Below are 23185 nucleotides of genomic sequence, written 5' to 3'. Positions count from 1 at the left end.
GGTGTATATATTATTTACGTTGAATGCATCCATTCATACAACATAAACACAATAAATTACTACCTGAGAGAAACAAGCCACCGGTGTTTAAAACATGAATTGCTAAGACTTTGCGACATATGGCACCATGTGCAGCGAAAAACATGAAATGTGTCAAATAATGCAATGAAACATTGCAGTTGATGCTTCTAGCACCTCGTGAGATTATTCACTAATTTCCCCCTCTGACTGCTTTCTTCATTTCCTCTTACGCCAGCTAATAGCCTGGGGAGAAGAAAGAATTAATCTTCCATTACTAAAGTTAGCTGGCATTATTGTCTTTTTAGGTGTTGTAGCACTGAGGCTGGGACAAAATTCCTTCTACGTTGAGGGAATCCTGTGTCCTTATGTTTCCTCTGATGCCCCCCCGTCCTTTTTACCCTCTCGCCTCCTCAGCCACTGTACCCTGCATTCCTCCCATTCCTCCCATCTTCCCACGTGACCAGAGGCTGTGGCAGACACGGGGCCAAGCAAAGGTCTGAAGAAGTCATCATAGTTAATCCATCAGGCGTCACTCCCTCCTTGTCCACCCCTCCCTTCTTCTGCATCCTTTTCTAAGAAACTGTGATTCCTGTGGCAGTTTGTTTAATCCAGAGGTTCAAACAGATGGTTGTATTTAAAGCTAATCTCTTCTGTGTTTTTGGACTATTTGCTTCACAAGCTGTACACTACTTAAAAAAAACATGGAAATTAATTTGTAGTTTGGTTTGAGGACCCATTTTAAATGTAAAAAAAAAAAAGGCAGTTTTAGACTACTTAGCTTTGTTGAGTTCCAGTTTCCCCTTTATGGATATAGACCATAGAGGAAGAAGATGGCTTTTCTAAACGGGGATTAAGACCTGCTGTTTTCAGTATGGCGTTATGAACAGAATAAGTGTGATCAGTGTAAAAGATGTTTTCAAAGATTCGGCTAACACTGCCATGCATCGTGCATGAGGAACAACTGATGTCGACAAGTGGAGGGGCACATAAAAAAGGGCAAGAACAAATCCCCCTGTTTCAAAACTTAACTGAAAGCCACCCAGACCCATACTTTGCATCTCCACCAAGCTTAGTTGCTCAGTCTAGTTTTGTAATATTGCAAATAGACATAAACGGTAGGGATCGTCTACCTCTACCTGCAGATTTGAAGTGTAGATTTTTTTTTTCCTCCTGATTTAGAGAGCTGAAAGATTATCATGCTGTGGAGCTGTCTGTAGATGTGAAAAATGGTATATACTGTGTCTTTTACCTGCCCTCAACTCCACATACCGACTAATGCTTCATTTGATGTCTAAATATAGCACACGTACTTCTTAGTATGATAGAATATGTTGTTTTTGCAACGAGTCTGTGCACTGCACTTTGTATACGGTCTCAAACAGTGTGACATGCTATCGAATGTGATGTGTTGGGAATCTTACCTCGGATGAAGTGCCTAAAACCTTTGCCTGCCCACATGCCACGAGCTGTTAACACATTGCACTGGATTTTATGCCTCTTTTTCACCTTTGCTCATTTCTCATGGACTTTGCTAGAAAGAAGTTTGAATAACACAAATTTGGCATTAGCATTTCTATATTAAAGTGTCACAGCTGATATTGGGGAAAAAATTGAATACAAATAGTATAATATCACTATGCGATTTTATTAACTAGATTTAATGACTCACAGGCTTTTAAACAGGCCTAAAATGAGTTTACTGTTTTACATGCCAACATAATGAATTCTCATGTTTTTGTTTTAGTTAGATTTTCAGTTGGTCTCGTATTCCAGTATATTATGCGCAATGATTAGGTGCATATTCTGAGAGTAAAATGCATTTTACACTGCAGTTATGTGCCAATTCTTTTCCAAGAGAGAGCACACGCTGCATCCCAGTTGTGGCACAGTTGCATTGTGATTGTTTTACTGTGATAACGAGTATAAATGAGTGGGGTCAAGTATACATTTTTAAAGAACAGCAAAAGGTATCTGACAGCTCAGGTGTCCATTTGTGTGCGGTTCCAGGAGCTGGAACCTGGCTTCCTGTCGGGGTTATGTCGAAATCATCTTTATTCGGCTCCGGCTGCATCCGTGCGTGGTTATGATCCACTTGCTGTGGATCAGGTTTCTTCTCTTTTTACAGACGTGCTGTTCTATCTCGGCCTCTTTCTCTTTCCCTTCCAAGTTTAATCTGACATATATAAAGAGGCTCATCCTCCTCTCCATTTGCGGCAGAGAGAAATCAATTCAAAGTAATAGAGCTCTGCATGTGTGGAAGTGCTGGGCTTAAGAGTTTTAGTGAAGTGTTTTCCCCAGCATTCAGGCTCCTGTATGAACCGTGCGCTAGAGCTTTAGCTGGTGTGTGCCTCCGGGCCTTGTGTGTTTTGTGTTTGTGTCATTTTGGCAGGAAACAGTGCTGTTGTTTCCCAGTGGTCAGCTGGTTAGACAGTAGGGAAGATTATGTCACCCTGGAAATGTGTCCTCTGATTCCCTGCTGTTTACCACCCTCATCATATTTTCTGTTTTGCCTTGATTTTATGCCGATGCTGCCTTTGATAGAAAAATCAAAGGCTGTGTTAGATATCTTTCTTACGATCGTGCCTGTGACGTAAACGGCCGTGCCGACGAAACTGCCATGCTGCTATTCATGGAAAATTTCCACCTTGCTCTTTCCAGGAAAAAAAAAAAAGAAAGTTTTCCAACTTGCGTCTTGGCAAATCTCTTTCATGTCTCTGTCACATTAGATTTATCAACAGTCATGCTGTGTCTTACCGGTTTTTAATGTCTTGCCAGGTTCTGTGGCCACGCCGGCGCGTCCTGTCACCGCAGCAGCACATGACCAGTCAAAACATGTTTCCATACCTCGGCTCACAGTAACAAGCTGTGATAAAAAGCAGATATGTATGCACAAAGCAGATTAGAGAGGACTGTTGTAAAGTAAATCGAAATGGCCCACAACAGAGGAGTCTCTTATTCTCAGAGGAAAACACACTTTTTGTTGTGTTGGGGATGTTTGCATCAGCTAAACGGAAGGTCACTTCTTAGAGCCAAGCCCAGCAAACATCTGTGGAATGTCACGGCTCTACAGCGCTCCCCCCCCCCCCCCCCCCCCCCCCCCCCCCCCCCCCTCATTCCTTCACACAGTCAACAGCCTTCAACTAGCTTTTGATACACCTCAGATCAAGTGTCATATCTACCTTTTGATACTTTGCACATGGCAGAGGAAAGGAAAACCCAACTCTCAGTAGCTAATGGCTCATTTAAAAACCCTCAACTGCCATGATGGCTTTTTGTTTTCATATGTGGAGAGATTCAAGCAAAAAAAAAGCTTTCAAGTTACCAAATAAACTATCTTCCCTTAAAGAAAACAAAGGAGACAGTCATGTCATGTCATGCCGGTTGCATAAAAGTGGTTAAACTACAGAAATAAAACTCCAGGAAAGTGGCACTGATGCATAAGAATGTATTGGGAACGCCATAATCCTCTGGGGATCTAAAACAACATACATAATGTGATTACAACTTAAGATGGGAGTTAGTAGAGTGAGTTTTGATGCTATCCCTTTGGGCAACTGCTTTTGTTACCATTTTCTCTAACAGCAAGCCGCAGTTTCATCTGCTGGGAAGCCTGCATACAGAGGACAATGACAAGGTGTGGCTCACATACTAAATGTGTTATTCAGCATGAAAATTCTGGTTTCTTCCCACCATCACGGTGGTCCATTGTCAGTTTGTCTGATAAGAGATTATTCCTAAAATAAAAGAATTGATCAATTAGGTAATAATTAACAAAGTAAAGCCCTGAATATTTTGATTCAGATTTGTTGGAGAAATCTGACAATTCACGGAGAAAAAGGCCGTAATACACATTGATAAGCGATGACACTTTCTGATGGGTAAATATTCATCAGATGATCTTTTTTCTAACTACATAGCAGAGCATTCACGAGACAATGACGGAGGCTCGGCTGCTCCGGTCTCTCCTGCTGCTGCACAGGTCGCCGCTGATCTCTGGCACTCTGCTTTACATGACGTGCCAGCTGAAGGCAAATGTGCCCACCTGCCTTCCTTTGTATGCGGCTCCACTTCAAATCCTCCGCAGATTATCTTATTGTCTCCTTTCCGAGCTAAAGGCCACCGGCTATTTGCATCAGAGAGGTGGAGCGGGGAGTGCCTCTGTGGACAATCAGAGTGTGAGACCATGTGTGATGGGAAGGAGAGAGCAGATCAGAGAGCAGCCTCAGCCATTTGCCAGTTAATAGATTAAGAGCAGAGGAGAGGGAAGTGGGAGGAAAGCAGGTGACAGAAGAGAGATGATTTAACGATCTTCTGGATGTTTTTCAGGCGGCAGCGGCAACCCTTTTTCTTTTCTCTTTATAACAGACACAGACGGAGGTAAAGTGTGAAGTGAAATGCCACAAATCTAGTTAACATAATATAATAAAACAGAATGTGCCATTGAGTTGTTTAGAACAACCGTTTTCTTATAATTCTTTGACAAAAAGTGGTTTTATTCATCTAATAACTCGGCAAACAAACAAGATGAGATTTGTTCAGTCCCACTTTAACAAGCGTCTCCGGATCCCTCCCTTCATAATGTGCTACTGGCAGGTTGTGTTTAAATTGCAGGCATGCACAGTCCTCTGTTGCGCTTTTTTTGAAGTGCAAGCAGTATCTCGCTGCAGGGAAGATGGCATTCTGAAGTCCCCGAGAACCTGAGTCCTGAGGCAGGTTTAACACATAAGAGGCACAATGTGCCACGAATAAGAGCCTTCAGGGAGTTCCTGGAGAACCTTGGAGGCAAAGCATGAGGTTTTCAAATGAAAGGAGTGAATTCTGGATTTTAATTTGGACTTTTGGGCTGATGGGGAATGTTTTGTTTCTTTAGAAGAAAACAGTGGCACATAACTCCTCTAAAAGGGCAAGTTGTACATATTTCACAAAACAAAATGTTTTATTGATGACTTTAAGACATTAAACAGGTCTTTGACATTACCTTTGTCGTACCAGTCTGGATTTTTTTTTTTTCCCCTTCTTTTCAGTTCAAATTCAGCCACGTCTTAATAAGCTACAGTATAATACTCATTAAATCTGAGTTGTGGTTTCCCAGTACCTACACTTGAAGTGCTCATGCCCATGAGGAAACGGCAGCTGTTTCCCCACACGCTGCGGTGTGTGGTGTCTGAGCTCGTGTTTGTAGCAGCAGGCTTTAGATGTTTGCTGAAGAATTGAAGGGACGCGGTGCTTTTGGGCTTGTGTATGTCATATTTATCGACAGGACTCTGAACACTCCTGTACACAGACAGATTGACAGGTCAAACAGGCTGTGCTGTACTTTGTCACAGCCCAAGCTTTGCTAAATCCACCCCTTTTGTGTGCATGTCAGAGGGTGAGGCGGTAGTGAGGAAATGTGCTGCAGTCCCAACTTGGCCGGGTGCTGATCGAGCACTTGTTGAGTTTTGAACCGTGAAAATCCCAAAGTTTAAGTTGTTTGGGTTCAAGTCGACAATCGGTTGTTGTATAACATTAAAACATTTTATAGAGACAAGCCTGAGAATGTTTGAATGTCAACAGCTGGCATGGCTGCTAATCTTCTTATCGTACCAGCTGACTCTGAGGGGAAAAATCTGTACAATCACATTTGTAAAGAAATTGATTTCAATCCGGTATGATACTGTGTGTGAGATGCTTGTTGTACTTCTGCCTGCTGAGCTGCTGATGGCAGCCCACTACCTCAAGCCTATGAGTGCCCTGTCAACACAGATGTGTGTGAATGTGTAGCGTTGGGTTCTTTTTCCCTTCCATGTACCCAAACACAGCACAGGATGGCCTGTTGATTCGTGACTTAGGTGAAGATGCTCTGAATTATTCCCACTGGCTTTGCATGTCTTATGCCAAAGTTGCCACTGCTTCCACCATTTAGCACGTTTACCACCCATTCGAAAGCAATTCATACTTTCCCTGCCGGTTGGAGACTTGTTCTTTCCGTGTGTAGTCGGGTGTTTTACATCCCAGGCATACACTGAGGCACCTGAGTCATTGCTCATGGTGCCAGCATGTGACCAGATGCCCCAGATGTTTTTCCACAGCCTCACCTGGCTGTGCACCGGTGCTTTCTTCTTCTGTTTGCATTTAGCTCTGCTTCTGATCAGGTTGCTTCTGGTAACTGCTGTTCGTTCCAGCTCCTGCCATCAGTATATTATCTTTTAATTCCGCCTGTCATACTGTTCAGGTAAACTTAATAGAATAGGCACCTTGTCAGCAATGTATGAAAGGTTGTATTTAATTGAAATACTTGTTCTGTCTTTAGCTTAATTGGATTGGCATCACTTTTGTTGTGAATTAAAGTAAATTAAAGGCATGAGTACAGACCAAGCTTACAGTGGGTTTGTACCTTAGATCATTGATTTCTTTTCCTTTTGTTCAATATTCTTATTCAACCCTAAAGTAAGAATATGAGAACTATTACCTACAAGCAAGTTGTTCTTTTTTTGAGTCTTTTAGTAGTTCTCACTTGGGGCTAGTCGTCTGTGAAGCTTCACCTTGTAATTATCATGGTTTTGCATGTCTCTCACCTTTTCCATTCCCAACTAACACCCATAAGGTGATGGCCACCAAGATCCTATTTTACAGGTTTCACAAACACCAGCAAAGTGTCATTTTAGCCTCTAATGAAGTTACTCATTGGTGATAATTTGATGGTAGCTGATATGACCTTCCACCGGCCATGTTTGCCATTTTAACCACAGAAAACATCAGTCACTGTTGGCTAAGCGTTGGGTGCGCTGCTCTTTACTAATGAGAGATGCAGAGAATTGGTGTAATTTGCTGGCCTGGGTGTCGGATCAGACCGCAACCTGATTTTTCAGGTTTGTACCGTAATAATTGCTTGCATTTGCTGACTTAAGTCTGCGCTGTGGAGGCTGCCTGTCGTACAAAAGCGTGGAAATGAAAGCACTCAGCAGGCTGAGGTCACAAACACAGCACAGCACAATGAAGCAAGGATTGGATTTTGATGAACTTTATCAGATGCAGAAACGGGAAAATGGAAGATGGATTCAGTCAAGATCATTATGATTAGCTTGGTGAGAAAGCACAAAATTGATTTGGCTTAAAAACTTAACATCTTTAACACAAGCAACTCCTATTCATAGCCAGCAGTGAAGTCCGGGACTCTTTGACTTGAACAAGAGAGACTAAATTTGACGTCACTCTGCTAAAGTTTGATAAAAAGTTTGGTGTCTGTCCAGTGCGCTGAACGGAAGAGGAGCACAGTGCTTAGTGTTTTTTAGCCATATGCCCGGCCCTGGAGTTGCTTCTACTGATGAACCGTGTCAAGCTGTTTTTATTGGAGGTCAATGTTAACTTGATAAAGTGAGTTTAATATTTGATTAATCGGTCTCTGCTGTAAGGATTTCAGCTATATGTTGTCTATTCCTAGCCATTCCAAAATATCAGTTTATTCACCTATACGCCTGTCACAATTAACAATTAATTGTTTGTGATATTTTTTTGAGATATTTGTGACCGCGTTACAGTTGCAACGATCTTTATGTACCTTTTATGAGAAGAGCTGGATGGAGGGGACAGTGTGTGATATTTTCACCTCCGTAAATAGAGTTGATTGACTAATTGATGGAGTCGACGCCCTTTTAATGATGTCAAACTGCTATTTGTCCTCTGAGGAGCTGGCATATTTGCTATGTGCAGTTTTTGTTTAAAACGACACACGGACATCATTTTTAGATTTGTTTTCTGTATTATTAGATTAACACAATATATGTATCATTAACCGAGATTTCATAACCGTGTCAGCCCTATCCATCTGTTAGCTGTGCCCACTTTATGCCATAAAAGGTTGCGGGGGGGGGGGGCCTGAGTTTGTTCCAGCTGACGTGAAGGTGGGAAACAAGAGCCACCAGTCTCTTATTTTTTTTCTACGTAGGTGGTGTTATCCAGTTGAAGATCTTTCTCTCTCCTCCTACACCGTTCTCCATCTGCCTCACTTTCTCTCGCTCTGCTCCTTTTCTTTAATCCCCTGCAGAGTAGGTGTGTCAGAGCGCCACAGCCAGGGAGAGAAGACTGATATTTGCTTAACCAAATCCTCCGAGGAGGCAACCCTCTTTGATCCACTTCCAAATTCACTACGTCCACTCTCATTCGGTCATTTGTCACTTGCGCCGTCTCCTCGGCTCTCCGTGTTTGGGTGCGTGCGCACGGCTGTGTGTTGGCAGAGAGAGGGAAGCCCACAGACAATGCTCTGCATTTTGCCCCGCTGCCTTCTCCTTCCTCCTTGATCGTCCTTGCTTTCCTTCTGTAGTTTGTCTTTTTTGTTCGTGGGCTGTTGAGGTCAGACTGGCACAGGCAGGCATTGTAGGCAGAGGAGCTGTTGTGCGTTTGTGTGTGAAAGAGTGGAGGTCCTGTTTAGTTGCAGAGCGTATTGGCGTGGACTCCAGGGTTAGTCAGTTCTTGCCCCTTTGTTTTGCACACACAGCAGCAGACACTAAGCAGACAGACGCACACTTGCACTCACAGACCACCTGTGAGCTTTGTCTTATTGACAGTTAGTATCCCGACCTCTGTATAGCCTTAAATTTCAAATTTACCACTCTTGTTTGTTATTCATCTGATTACTACACTTAATTAGCATCTGTAACAACATTGGAATAAAAGATCCATCTCTCAGAAGGATTTGACATAGACAAATAAGGCACTTTTGTGTCGGAGCAGCAGCTTCTTCTTTTACTCCTTTGTATCCATCTCTGGCTTCATCATGAGTCTTTCTCATGTTGAAGCAGAATACAGAATAGAGTGAGAGAACAGAATAGAGTGAGTGGAGATATATCATTGTGTCCTCTGACCAAAAAAAGACACAGGTTTCAAAAATCAATTATCCCTCTACCTCTCCTTGCTTAGCCACCTCTTCTTTCACCTGATCTACGAGCAGGAGCTTGAACTAGACTATCTGATCAGCTCCCTCTTTTTAAGCACACTGCCTACATGCCGTTGGTGTTATTCATTGCATATCAAAGTCACATGACCCCATGTACTCACTCTTTCTTCCTCTTGGTCTTCACAGTGAGCACCTGTCCTGCGCCTTCACCTTCTTCTTACATGGTGATAGTAATGTTTGCACCAGTGTGGAGATCAACCAACACCAGCCCATCTACCATCTAACAGAGGAGCACCTCACTTTGGCCCAGCAGGCGTCCAGTCCTTTTCAAGGTGGGTCATAAACTCATTATGTTTGATAGCAATGGCTAGTTTGTCTTGGGGTCTGTTTTTAAAAGCATCCAGCGCTGCAGCACTCGCTGCCGACATGTTTCCTCAAAGTGTGGTCAGTGGCTGGGTGAACACATGGACTGAGTCATCCATTTATGTGTCATTTGGGTTTTGACCGTCAAGTGGAGATTTACACCCAGTTATGATGTAGGCATCATTTCCCTCGAGTTCAGACGAGCTGCGCAGTGGTGTTGGACGAGCTGAGTGTTGTTTTTAATTTGATTCTTCATCGCTGCTTTGGGATTTCCCATTTCAATACAGAACCAAAACAAGGCTTTGGTCAGATGACACCATCCACTGGAAGCCTGGGTGTTTTTACACTGAGACAGCCGTAGGAGCCGGTGGCTTATGGCTTATGGTTGCTGTTTGGTTTTTGTTTTCTACTTTGAAATGTTAAAACATGCGGCCATATTTTTTGGAATCTCTGTATTAGTTTGCAAACTAATAACAAATCCAGTTCTGGATTATGTTGATCGTGGTGTTTGCATTGAGTTGCTTCCAGTTTTGTTTGATTAACAGTCCAAACCACAAAGATTTTAGTTTACTGCTGCTTTCTGGACGCTCATCTCATCTGGAATCAAACTTCTCTCCATTGTTTTCTTCTTTTTGCACATGCATTACCTCCTGCAGTTACAGGTTAATCCTAAACATTCAAACACCCCATTTATTGCAAAGCCTTTTTTTTCTTTTTATGCATATTTCAAACCTTTTGGCTCAAAGAGACATTAAAATATACATTAAAATCACAATCAGTTTCATGCTATTCATGCTGTTTCATTTTTTTTTTATTAAATATAGTAGCAGTCTGCATATGCTGTGTTTTGTGCTGTTGCCAGTATAATACTCATACAATCATTTGTCATTACAAATAGGCTTACAGCCATTTTCAAATAGAAGCCTACATGGTTCGTGGAAATATTATTATATAATAAGTGTAACTCTAAAAATCTGCAGCTCTAATGATGATTATTGGCTGCCTCGGGCTAAAGCTAAAGTGTTTTATTCCAAAGCTATTGGCTGCTTGCACTTCTACCCCCACTCAGACATGTTAATGTACTACTGTAATATACATTCTTCTCCAAACACCATTATTTGATATCAAGTGGCACTCATCATTGTGTTGATGTTCATGTCGGAGAAGAGGTTTGAAGCTGCACTTACTTTGATGTCTTGACATTTTGTAGTAGGTTCCACTGCATGAAGCTGTATTTATTTATTTTTACTCGACTGTGCCTTTATTTGTGGCTTGCTGTGCTGTAGATGTAGAGCATATCAGAATAGGAAAACGATAAACAAGACTTGTTATTCACACAAAAAAGAAATCGCTCCAGAAGAGACTACAAGGAGTTGTTCATTCCTCGATTTTCTGCGAGTCTTCCTTTTGGATTTGTTGTGTTTCCACTAAAAAGTCAGCATTTGGACTCATTCTCGTTAACATGCTCTGCTCTTTTAATGGAGATTAAACCCAAAATGATCCCCCACGCACCGCTCTGTCACGCTGCCTGACTGCCTGGCAGTGCTCGTCACAGGTATCATTTCGTAAATTTAGTTACTCTGGTTGCACATTTCAGCTGAGCATTGGTTTGATAGGATATGAAAAACCTACATAAAACCAGAGCACTATTAGCCCTAAATATCTCCACCGAGCCACAAAGATGCTCTCATCCTTGATTGAATGTGCCCCAGACTCAAAATGATACACACAAAAAGTCATGGATGTGCAAAAAAAAAAAAAAAAAAATCTTGATTATCAGGATATTATCTTGATTTTCAGAAGGTGCCTTTTTTATGCAGAAAAAAGTTGCAAGACTCAAACTGAGAGGAGACATTTTTAGATTCAGCCATCAACTGTCTGTACCCCCCCAGAATAATAACAGTGATCACTTCCTCCCTTCAGCATAGTGATTTCTGTGCAGCCAACCCCTTTAGTGTCTCTCGAGCCCCTGAACGGAGGTGATAATACCCCTCAGGTAAAGACTAGTGAACTGAATCAAAATGACAGTATTCTTGTTTCTTGGTATATAAATCCCTATAGGGATGCCGATGGGCTTTGTTTGTCCTTTAAAGTGATCCTGTTTTCACCAGCTTATGAATATTTCACTGATCGATGCTCATGCCTTTGCTCTGCACCCTGTAGTTCAGTACTGAGTGTTGTTCTTTCGACACACACCCAGTCCTTCTTTTTGCCCGTTGTGAGATACGCTGCTTATGGTTTGAGTATTGCGTTATTGAGGACGATCTTGATATTGATCGGTTGGGATGATGCCGTGATCCTCACTTTGCAGAAACACCCTCAAGCACCCGTTGAGGAACCTGCATCCATTACATTTTGCGAACGTCGATGATGACGCACACTTGTCTCTGGAATGTGTTTTACGATCAGTGCGCAGGTGTGTGTTTTCTCTGCTGCAGTGTATCTCCTCCCGGCTAACCAAGCATAGCGTCGAGGAAGGGCTGACTTCCACCCCCTTTCATCCACCTCCCCCCTTCTCCCTCCCTAGTCACCTCTGCCAAGCTTGGTTTACTGTTCGGCGGAGCGCTCCCGCACGCAGACCTCTCCAGGATGTGACCTCATAAAAGGGCGCAGAGTGAATGTAATGAACTCTCAGCCCATTACACTGATCTGACTACATTTGACATGTCTTGAGGGAGCCAAAGACAGACTCGCGGCCATAGAAAGAGAGAGGAGCAGAAGAGATGGTGGAAGCAGAGGAGGAGAAGGTGATGTGGTGATGGAGAAAACACTAAACCATTTCCATAATTGTGCTGAATTTGATATCTTCTCTATTTCTAGCCCCAGGTTGTGAAAGTCTTTGCACAGCAAGAAATGCAGAAATTAAAGGAAAAGGCATCGAGGTTGAATTCAATCGAGATCAATATGGTTGCCTATAAGTGAACGTTATGTTGAGCAGCAACATAAATAACCTTTTATTTCTTTCTTTGCTGTGTAGGTTCGTTATTGTTTGCCAAGTTACCATTTTTATATTTTAAAGAACATCCTTTACAAACGCCACCAGGTCTTATTCAACTGTAAGTAACATTTCTTCAGACTCGGCCTGGTAAAGCTCAACAGTGCTCTCACTCCACTACTGTTACTTATCTTTCACCTCCAGCTGCCAGCAATCGTCCTTGAAATAGCCACAGGTGTCGATTGTGTATATTAAAAATTTCATTCAGAAGAAAAATCCAAACCCAAACCGTCTCGTTCAAACTTGTATTCCTTGAGATGGTCCTCTTGGTCGATTTGGCAACAAGTCGGGTTACCGTAGTAACAGCAGGTGCAGTTAAATAGCACAGCATTAAGGGGAACGGAGACAACTGTGCAATTGTGTCTGAGCTGGCAAAGATTGAACTGACCGTAAACAATAAACTCACAGCGCTGACTGACGGGTGTCTTCCCAGATTTATACATGACCAGAAGAAAAGCTCTTCTTTTTTAGATGTCAGTGGACGTTTTTGGCTGTTCCTCAAGATAAAAGTCTTCTGTGAAGACAACTACTTCTGCTGAGCTGTAATCAGGAGCAACATAGCTTTTACCTGAACCTAAACTTCGCAGCCTAGTTTATTCACTTTAAACCAATCTTTTCATAAGACAGAACATGCTTTAAGTTGAAAGAAATTCCTTCAAAATAAAATAGAATCTTGGTATTTACATACATTGTATTTTTGTTTTTTTTTATCCAAGATGGTTTTTAAACATTAAACGAATATTAATATGTCAGGATGCTTTTCAACTAATGGATCGTGTAACACATCAGTGTTCTGAGAGTCAGATTCACTTGAACATGCCTACAGTGTGGTGGGATGTTTTGAAATGTATTCCTTTGACTCTTGCCTTTTAAAATGCTGTCTCAGATGTTCTGCACTTTTGACAGTAAACGTGTCCCCTCTTACTTAAACACATCATGCTTGTTTTTGGCGCTTTGAGGGCTTCTGGTCCAGGGGTTGGATCAATACCTGGGGACAGAAGCCATCCAGTCTAGTAATGACATACTGGAAAGGCAGAGCATAGAGGGACATTAACAAATGCTCACTCGCACACCCACCCAGACACTCAGCTCGTCGAACCATTATAACCCCTCGCCACATTCCTATGCGTGATGTACAGAGTGTTTATATGAATGCAGGTTGCAGGTTGCAATGCTGTGCTCACATGTATGCATTATGCATTGTTTTATGGGGCTATCTGCGTTGGCTGATGGATGCTGGGCTGTTCAATAAGCATGGTGATTGGCTCTCTCTGTGTCTCTGATACGTTTGTGAGGTCTTGTGTGTTTGCCAAGGAGTGGCTTTTTTTATAAGCCTCTGTTTATGGGCTCTGGGAGGCTGCCGCGTTCCTATAATTGTCGTTTGAAAAAGGTCGGAGCGCTACTGATTTGGCCAGAGATGGCAGAGTGCGAGTGAAAGAAAACATATGTAAGAAGAAAGCATGGCAAGATGATCAAGATAAGATTAATGTGATTACTACAAGACCGAGTACGGGAAGGAGGTGGTGTGAATTTAAGGACAAGGGTTGGAGGAAAGAGTTTTAAGAAAAGAAAGACAATCAGAGGAATTTAGGCCCGGATGGGAAGAAGATTAGAGAAAAGGTAATGAAAAGAAAACAGGTGAGTACTAATGTAGAAAGAAAAACGGGTTGATTTGAGAGGAGAACAAGAAAGATGTGGACAATTCAAAAATTTTAAGGTGTAACGATGTAGAAAATTGCCAAAATGGATACGGGTGGGAGAAAGTAAGAGCAAAAAGTAAATTGAAGGAAACCAAAGGTTAGGATGAACACAAGGGCAGTGAGAAAGGAAATGAATACAGAGGTGGAAGAAGATGATGCAGAGTAAATGCACTGATGCTTCGTATTTTCTCTTCCTTTCCTCTCCCCTTCACTCCTTCCTCTGTCTAGTAATCCTAAGTCCATTTGGCCTGAACGGGACGCTGACAGGCCAGTCCTTCAAGATGTCAGACCCCCCCACCCAGAAATTGATCGAAGAGTGGAACCAGTTCTATCCCATCGGCCCCAGTGCCAAGGAGAGAGTGTCCGAGGACAAGGCGGAGGACATGGACTGGGAGGATGAATCTCTGGCCTCAGTGGAGGTCCTCGTTGGTCAGTTCTTGTTTTTTAATAATGAGCTTTTAAGATCACTTTTCCAATGTGGAGTTGCCTGTGTTTGAATCGGCTGGTTTGATTCCTGGATAGTTCATCTTTTTGTGTGTCTCTGGCATGTGTAGGTGGTGTGCGTATGGTTTACCCAGCCTGCCTGGTGCTGGTACCCCAGTCAGATATCCCTGTTGTGACCCCTGTGGGGTCCTCACACTGCACTGCCGTCTACTCGGGTGGCCACCAAGTGCCTACTTCCCAGCGAGAGCCTGCCATGTCTTTGGTGACCCTCACCCCTCCCACATCACCTGAGGAGGCGCACACAGGTACAACTAGAGGACTTCAGCGAAGTGTCGAGTCGAGGCTTTCTCTGGACACAGTCAGGTGAATTGGTCTGTTTTTGGTGTGTGTCAAATGGTCTGTTAACCTTTCCTCTCATCTCTCCAGTGGACTCTCACTCGGCCCAGAAGTGGGTTAAGATGCCCGCATCATCTGATGTGTTCAGCGTAGACAGAACAAGTCACCACGGAGGAAAGATTCCACGCCGGCTCGCCAGTCAGTTGGTGGAGCATGTCTGGCAAGAGTGCAATATCAACAGAGCCCAGAACAAGTGAGTCTGCCGCTGTGTGTTACAAGTGGCCCTGATTGCTTCACAATATAAATGAAAAGTGCCAGAACCCATTTTTTAAAACATATTAATTCAATCAATGGAGTGTGAATACTGTTTAGACATGGACTTTTAAGATTCTTTCAATAAGTGGCACTTATGACCTCCCTCCAGCAAATGATTAACCACCATGTTATCTCCTTATTACTTATTTTAATCTTCTAGTGTCAGCAGTTGAAGATTCATTGTCTTTTGTAGCCAGGAAAAGTGAGCTTGTGCAAGTAGAGCAGATGTAGGACTGTACGCTCCCGTTAAATATGCACTTAAAAGCCATGTTGTTTTTGCATTTCTTTATTTGGTGATAACTTAAATGCCCTTCAGTCTAAAATCAGAGTTTTCAGTGTCAGGCTTTGTCTTAACCTGGCGAGATCTAAAATCAACTGTAGAAAGTGACACACTTTGGCTAATTAATATCCTAATTATATCCCAGACAGCAAAATCAGACCGAAGCAACATTTGAATTTTTGTCACAGCAGGAGTATTGAATCTATGTTAATTTCCAACATGGGAACCAAACTGAAAGCTCGCTGTGAATGATGTTGCATTAATGTTCGATAACGCTGATGGTGAATCCATATTGAGTCGTCTAAATTTGCAGCTCAGTGTGCAGCATGTGCAGGCAATGTTAATTGAATGTTGGGATTTTAACAGTCACATTTCACCGCAACACAATCTTGATTTATTAACAACCTGTTCAACGTTTAATCTAAATCTCAACTATTTTTGGCTTTAACTCGTGTCCACTTTACTAGTGGAAGAGCAGTGTAGAAGTTAAGGAATTAATCTACATGCAGACTTGTTGAGCCGTACATGCAACTAAAACGGAACAATTTGTAAGCGTTGTGTTGCTATGGTAATAGTCTTTTAGATTTTGATGACCAAATATAGTTTTAGGATTTGGCGCTGAATTTTTCATCAGGTTGGTTTTGCACTGCTGATATTTCAACCCAAAAAAAACCACCAATAAATAGAATAATCTCACTCTGATTTTGTTCAATTTGAAATGTTTTTCCTCTGGTTTCCATTATGGGACAGCGTCGGCCCTAAAGGCGTTGAGTGTTAAACTGAAATAAACAGCTTTTGCTATCCTACGAATTTACGGGTTTAACAGTTTTCTGCCAGCTTTTCCCTCTCTTCTTGGCTTCATGCAGCTTTATGTATATTTCTAACATTTAGAGAACTTTTCTCTTCTTAGTGATCAACATCTTTTGTCCTAATGAAGCCTCAAATGACATGTCAAAATGACGCACCTTTGTAAGAGCCAACCATTCACAGAACCCAATATTACCAAGCGAACTCATCTGACGGTGGGGGGGGTGCGTGCTTTGGAGTGCCTCTCACCACTGATTGCTTTTCTCTGTATGTTAGTTAGTTTTTTTTGTCCTCTGGAGCCTCTGACTTCACATCTGCCACACAACTATTGTCTAGGAGTGTAAGTTTTATTATTCATGCACTTTTGATCTGTTTTTATTATTTTAGGCTTGGTGTTAAACAAATTCTGTTAAAAGCAGGGCAGCTCTCTCACATGAAATGCTTTTTATGAAAGAGCTGAGGAAGTGGTTGGATTCAAAGCTGGAATTCAGCTTCACAATAGCTTTCTCCTCCCCCAGGCGGAAGTTTTCAGCTGCAACCAATGGTACCTGCGAGGAGGAGGTGCCGGAGAAAGTCGGAGCCTGGGATTTTGTGGAGTCTTCACAGAGGTCATACTGCAGCTGTTCCAGGTAAGTCACTTTCCATGTTGATGCACTGGACATGCAGGTATTTCTCATGCATGTCAGCTCAAAGACATTTCAAAGAGGTTACACGGAGTCAACAGGGCTTTGAACACCGACACTGGGGACCTTAGTCAGCAAAATATCTGCAGTTTATATCCAAGTCTAGACTTTGACAAGCATATTAGTCTTCATCTGTTTGAATTTATCACTATTTTGTGGAAGTGACAGCCGTGGGGGGCTGAGACCGCTGCTGGGCTGTTTGTTTTGGGGGAAATTCTGACATTTTTATTCTCGCACTGATGGGAATAATTTCAGGGGGAAACAAAAAGTTGGTCCTCTGATGGACTTTTTCAGGCTTGCTGTGGTAGTTGAAGGAGTGTGTGTTGTTCCTAATGTTGACACATGGGCTTTAAACTTTTTTAATAAGTTTGTGCGAATCTCCTCAAATGCCACAGTTTTATGAAGACCGGGCTCTAAGGGAAAGTGTGCAGTGTGCGTTACTGCATGCACCAACACCTTCTGAGCATCCAAGCCTGGGGTTTTGCATGTGCTGATAGTGGTTTTGTGATGGTTTTATCTTATTAAAGTTGCACTCTTTTATCATTTCCCATTTGTCAGGATTTCAGCAGCATCCGTGTTTCCTTGTCTGTCTCGTTTCCCTTAGTGATGGTCTCTGGGGCATAGCTTTGGAATGAAACCCCATTTCTCAGTGTCTCAGCTGAGCTCTTTCATCACCTACTGCTGTTGCAGACAGATGTTAAACTCACAGAGATGCATGTAAACACCAGCCAGTGCTCAACTCGACTGACCAGTTCGCCTGCATGTGCAATTCCTCTCAATTGCAGATCATTACTAATTAATTGCTGTAATATTTATATTCTTTGTGTGACTGAAACCTTTACTGCGTTTCTGCTTGCGTTGATATCCATTTGTGATGACTCACAAGTAAGGGGCCCAGCTTCCTTGTCCACAATTGAACTGCAACAGCAGGCTCAGCGGTGACCCATCACAGAGGCTAATGCAACAGTTTTTGGCACAATGTCTGCAGGGATGTAGGAGATCTTTGCACAAGTTGGAAGTCAGACAAAGAAAGAGAAAGGATCGGTTTGGCTGTGGATGAGTTAGGTGGTCACGGAAAGTAGTTGGTGGCAGGTCCTGGTGAACACAATGAAGCTGTTTTTTTGTGGTATTGAATAGAAAACAACCATAAACCCATCATTACAACTGCCAGAAGGCAAAAGGATGAAGATAGTGAGACATCAATGTTATTGATTTCTTCTGAGAGCACTTTTTTTTTCTTTTTTTTTTAAGTCTCATGTTTTTTGTTTGACTGCAAACAGTAAAGAAAACGATGAGTGTGGATTTGATGTTGCAGCCTTAGTAATTTACTTAATATGTGAAGTGTGGTGGTACTAATTGATTAGTAAGTCTGCCTTTGTTGCAGATGAGAGTAATTGAGTTAATCAATGAAGCAGATGTGGTGATTTAGCGTCAGATTTTGCATGAGTTGTAGCACAGCTCTGTATGTGTGGAAAATTAAGAAATCCTCCTTGGGCATCTTCCTGATTTGTTACATCGTGCTTTGCAGATGTTTTACTTGGTGTCTCACTGTCTGATCATACTTTCTTTCTGTTTGACTTCTCCCCTGCAGATATAAATCAATAAAGCAGCGAGCAGGCAGCACCCCAGGTCAACCTCAGTCAGCAGGCCAGCCCTCCCAGCCTCCAACCAAGCACAAAACTGGAGGAGAGAAGCCAGAGAAAGGTGAAAAGCAGCAGAAAAGACCGCAGACACCTTTCCATCATCGCAGCCTGACCAGCGATGAAACATCCATCGAGACGGAAGCAACAGTAGGCCAGCGGCTTTCCATGAGGGGTCAGGATGGAGGAAGATTTCGCTCGACAGATGTTACCACCATCCCTAAAGCCCCCCAGCTTCACAGTGGGGGGATCAACACTGGGCCCTCAGAACAGGCCAACTCCCCCCAACCGCCACCACTTAGTCCCCACCCCTGTGAGCGAGGAGAGGATTCAGGGGAGGGCATGAAGAACCCTTCAACCCCCAACAGCCAACACTTTTACCAGCCCCCCCCAGAGCCCTGTCTGGTGAAGGGTGGCAGCGAGGAGCACGGAGGGCCAGAGTGTCTGAATCAGCACTTCCACACCCATCACCCCCACCCTCACCCTGGAACCTCTGCCTACTCGGAACCTCCCGAGCCCACTGTTTATGTGGGCGCAGCCGTCAACCTGGAGGATGACAGCTCCCACACGCCATGGAGGCTATTCAACCTACCCCGAAGGAAAGAACCCGAGGTGCCCACGCCACTGCTACCCGGGGACAAGCTGAGGGATGAGGCCTCAGCGTCACAGGAAGTAGTATCGGTCACAGAGTGAGTATCGCCTGCCAATCATCACTATTAAGTGCCATCTTTACTCTTTCTGACACGCATGTGCCCGGGTGGTACGACCGTTCCCTTGGTTACAGAGTGGCCCTTAGAGCTTTCGGTCATCAAGAAAAAACAGTTTTGAAAAGGTCATGAGGTGAATCCCACCTTTCCCTTGTTTCTCCCACTTTTTCTCTCCTCCCATCCAACAGCTTTAGCGTATTGACTGAAGTTCCTACCCGCCCACAGCTTGTTCACCATCTCTTTCTGGTTGCCCTTTTTGCATCATGTGTCACCAATTTGCAGGGCCAGCACTGCTCATTGATTCCTACACATAAACTCTCTCTGGAGCTCACATGGAGCAAGAGCAACGATGGGTTTTAGACTAAGCTAAACGTTGTTTATTGTAATAGAGTTGAAGCCGATAGAATTCTAGTTTTGCATGCTGTCAGTTTGGCATTACCTGATGAGACACTTTCACCAAGAAAAAGCTGCTGGCGAGGAAGCCTGAGTGGAAAGTATGAGGTGGGGGTTTGTCCAGGCTGAAGGAAGGCAGGGAGAGGAGCAGGATGCTGGGTGGGTGTGTTGGGGGAATTATCTGTGGGGTTATGCAATCCCGAGGGGCCAGCCACTTGGATGGCCTTTTCCAGTGAGCTGTAATCCTTCCAGCCACAGCTCTGAATGGCGACTAATCTCTTGCTCAGGTCACTGCACACCATCACCTTGTATCATAGCTGGACAAGCATGTCGAGCAGGCAGAAGCAGAGAGAAATGTTGGAGCCAGTGGCGGGGTGGGATGACACATAAGTTGGGTCAGTCCCTGCAGTCCTGCTAAGCGGCCAATTTATTATTTTTTTCCCCCCATTTCTCTCTCTCCCATCCTTCACTGGTCTGGTACATACGAGGAACAAGTAGGCCACAGTCATAGCCACATATGGGAATTTGAAGAGTGATGCCACTCTAATAGGTGATAACTGTGTCAGTGTAGGAACAGGCATGGCTGGAGTGACCATGCTTTCAAAAAGATCCAACAGGAATACAATTGTCTGACAGCAAACAGCATTGGTTCTGCCTCATGGCAGCTGTCAAAACTGTTTGCAGTCACTGACATTTATGTTACTGCATGTAAGATGGTAGCAACGCTGACATATGTTGAGAGCTACCATCTGGCCAAAGAGAACCAGCATGGAAATGAACCTTTTAATGAATTTCCCTTCAACAAACGCTTGGTTATGGAATTTACGTTAGAGATGAATATGATACCTACAGCCTTTGTTTAGTAGATCTTTTTTATGTGGTGTCCTCACATCTTAACATGTTTCATATTTTTCTTTTTAGAGTGATGTCCACATCAAAATGCCCACTGAAGGTGTCTGAAGAACTGGTTCAAATGTATCGAGCCAGGAGGAACCAGTACCTTTCCGCTGCTGTAACGGATGGAGATCATGAGCCAGAGGTGGACCCCTATGCCTTCGAGGAAGGCGACGTTAAGTTCACATTTTCCAACAAGAAGGATAAGGCGGGAGGAGAGCGTGAGCCAGGCAAGAAACATAAGGTAAGGCAAGCCAAGTGGAGGAATGAGGAATGTTTCCAGTCTGAGCCTTGATATGTTGGATGCCGTAATGGATTTATTATGTCTACGTTTCTCTAAATATGTTCAGAGGCTGAATGATCATGGCATAACAGTTCTGCCTTGTCCCATATGTCAACTAAATTATCAACTTAAGAGGCTGTTAGATTTACCAAAGTTTTTACCACTTGTTTCCATAACGACAAACAGCGGCGCATTTCTCCGCTGACAAACATAACCTTTGTGTGACTCACACATAAAACCGTGTCTCCCACAACAAAAGCTTCACACCAGCTCTCATGTCTGCTCTAAGTAGCTTTATTCTACATGCACAAATGGATTCCTCACACCGTCGTGGGTTTTTCATCTGGATGCCGCTCTCTGAAAAGGTTCTTTTATTTTAACTGTAATTTTTGTCAATTTTTGTCATCTGCAGTCGCCTTGAGATTATTTACTCGAGTAAAACTGTAGTTGACGTCATACTTCCAGAATGCACTCAAAGGATTGTATAAAAGTTTTCAAGCCTATGGGGCAGCTCTCTCAGATATTGGTACCCAACTAGTCTCACTTCTGAACCACATATAATTCATATTTATTTGTATTTTTTTTAAGCTGTAGAAGTTAGTAAACCCTGCAAGAAACTCAGCTGAAGAAAAAGAAAATCTAATTATGCTTTACATAAATCACCTGGAAACCTTGTGATTATTATTTTGGAGATTTGCACAGGTCTGCAACATCCTGTAATGCCGCTGGTCCTTCAGAAACTTTAGTGGCAACCTGCCAGATCTTCACTGTGACTTCTTAGACTCCACTCTGTCTGGAAACCAGCTACGCACAGGCTTCTTCCAGCCACAGTCTTTAGATTTCTGACGAAAAACAGCAGTGACATTTTTGAAAAATGGAAGCGTAGTTGTGAGAGTTGTCAGAGGAAGTAGAGAGGCTAACCACGCCCTTCTCACACTATTCTCGGGGCAAAAGGGGACAAGGGGGCTGATTTTGAACATCTGGGAGCCAGCGAGGTAGAAAATAGGCCATCAGCATCCTAAGCAACACTGCACTAAAAATAACAGTGAGACGACTTTCTACGTGCATCCGCTTTCACGGGCCAAGTCTAACTGAACAGGAAACCATTGCTGAATCACCATTGTTATTTTTGCCCAAAGGAACACCAAATAGTTAGCATGTCCACTTTTCTTTAAGTTCTGTTTCTCGTGTTAGATCTGACCTCTTCCTCCTCCTAACTGCTCTCTGCTCTGCTCATGGCCCCCGTTGCCATTGGCACCAGAGGAGAGCCACCTCATAGCTGGCATTATCCCTACATTAGAAAAGGAGTCTCTTATTTTCCTCTCCTAGCTGTCATGTTTGCAGCAGGCTTGACAGAGCCACAAAACCTGGCTCACTGAACAATAGAAAGCACACTCAAATATTTCCCTTCTCCTCGGTCTGGTGAAGCTCGCTGCATTCCCCCTATTGGTGCTATGGTGTTAGGGTGAAGGCAGTTCTCAGTGGAGTGAAGACTCCCTGAAGAGCATTTTGTGCAATGGAGCTCTTCTACTGTCAGCCTGCCTTATACGGTGTGTGTAGACCCCCCCCCACATGCCTGTTTTTGTTACTTAAACTAGCAATCTCTGGAAGTGTTGGAGCTCTTTTACCTGAGAAAACCCACAAACCTGCTAATGCTCTGTCTGAACCTGGAGTCTCTCCATGATCAAATAAGCCATTTCATCCCTTTTTTTGTTGGTGTAGTTTTGGAGCTCGACAAACATCTTGCACTCGCCACTCATCAGAATACTAAACCGGCTTCTCATGGCTCACTAAACTGTTGAGGTCTTGTGTGAATCATATATGAGCATCAAGAGGCGATCGAGCAATCTTTCAACTGGAGAGCTATTGACTGCACTGCTGGCCATGTGACATGTGCTGTAATGGGCGCATGATCTGATCACTGCATAGAAGAGGTACGCCCGCTGAATTAAGTAGAGGATACAAGCATGGAAGTGGCTTTAGATAAGTGAAGGAAGTAAAATGTGATGGGATGCTCTCCTACAGACATCCTTGGAGTCAAACAAGCTTTTGCAATATGCAAAGACTCTTCCTACCCAAGGCTACATTATCGATAAGGAGTGGAGGTGTTATTACCTATAGATTGTGACCTTGCTGTGGATGTTGTGCTCTGCTGTGGAGTGGGCCTTTAAGGGAGACAGATTAAAGCCTACGTTACTCAGAGAGTAGCCCTGGAACGTAATGAAATCAATGGCGAGGACATAAAAGTCCTGTTCTCCAACTAGATCTGCTAAGCACACGAAGCACACACCACCCATCATAAGAGCACACGCTTCCATGGAAGGCCAGACCTCCCAGATATTTAAGTCAGGGCAGGAGAGTTAAGACGCCATTCCTCAGATCATGATTTAATTCTGGTATCTCCTAGAATTTCCATTTACCACAGCAGAGACATACAGACTCAGCTTCT

General features: G+C 43.3%; 1 protein-coding gene across 2 annotated transcripts in view; it reads left to right on the top strand.

Annotated features, from left to right (window-relative positions):
• The window catches only part of med13a (mediator complex subunit 13a), a 63352-nt gene that overhangs the window by 22939 nt on the left and 17228 nt on the right, over positions 1–23185 (top strand). For both annotated transcript variants that reach the window (XM_072375495.1, XM_072375496.1), the window contains 7 exons: positions 9083–9228; positions 14183–14383; positions 14509–14703; positions 14825–14987; positions 16655–16765; positions 18411–19148; positions 20481–20697. In XM_072375495.1, coding sequence (XP_072231596.1) covers positions 9083–9228; positions 14183–14383; positions 14509–14703; positions 14825–14987; positions 16655–16765; positions 18411–19148; positions 20481–20697 — 1771 coding nt within the window. The remainder of the gene's footprint in view (positions 1–9082; positions 9229–14182; positions 14384–14508; positions 14704–14824; positions 14988–16654; positions 16766–18410; positions 19149–20480; positions 20698–23185) is intronic.

This window comes from Leuresthes tenuis, unplaced genomic scaffold (genome assembly GCF_036924035.1).
Source record: "Leuresthes tenuis unplaced genomic scaffold, fLeuTen1.0.hap1 SCAF_21, whole genome shotgun sequence".
Taxonomy (NCBI): domain Eukaryota; kingdom Metazoa; phylum Chordata; class Actinopteri; order Atheriniformes; family Atherinopsidae; genus Leuresthes; species Leuresthes tenuis.
The sequence above is the reverse complement of the archived record's forward strand: the minus strand, read 5'-3'. Positions and strand labels throughout refer to the sequence as shown.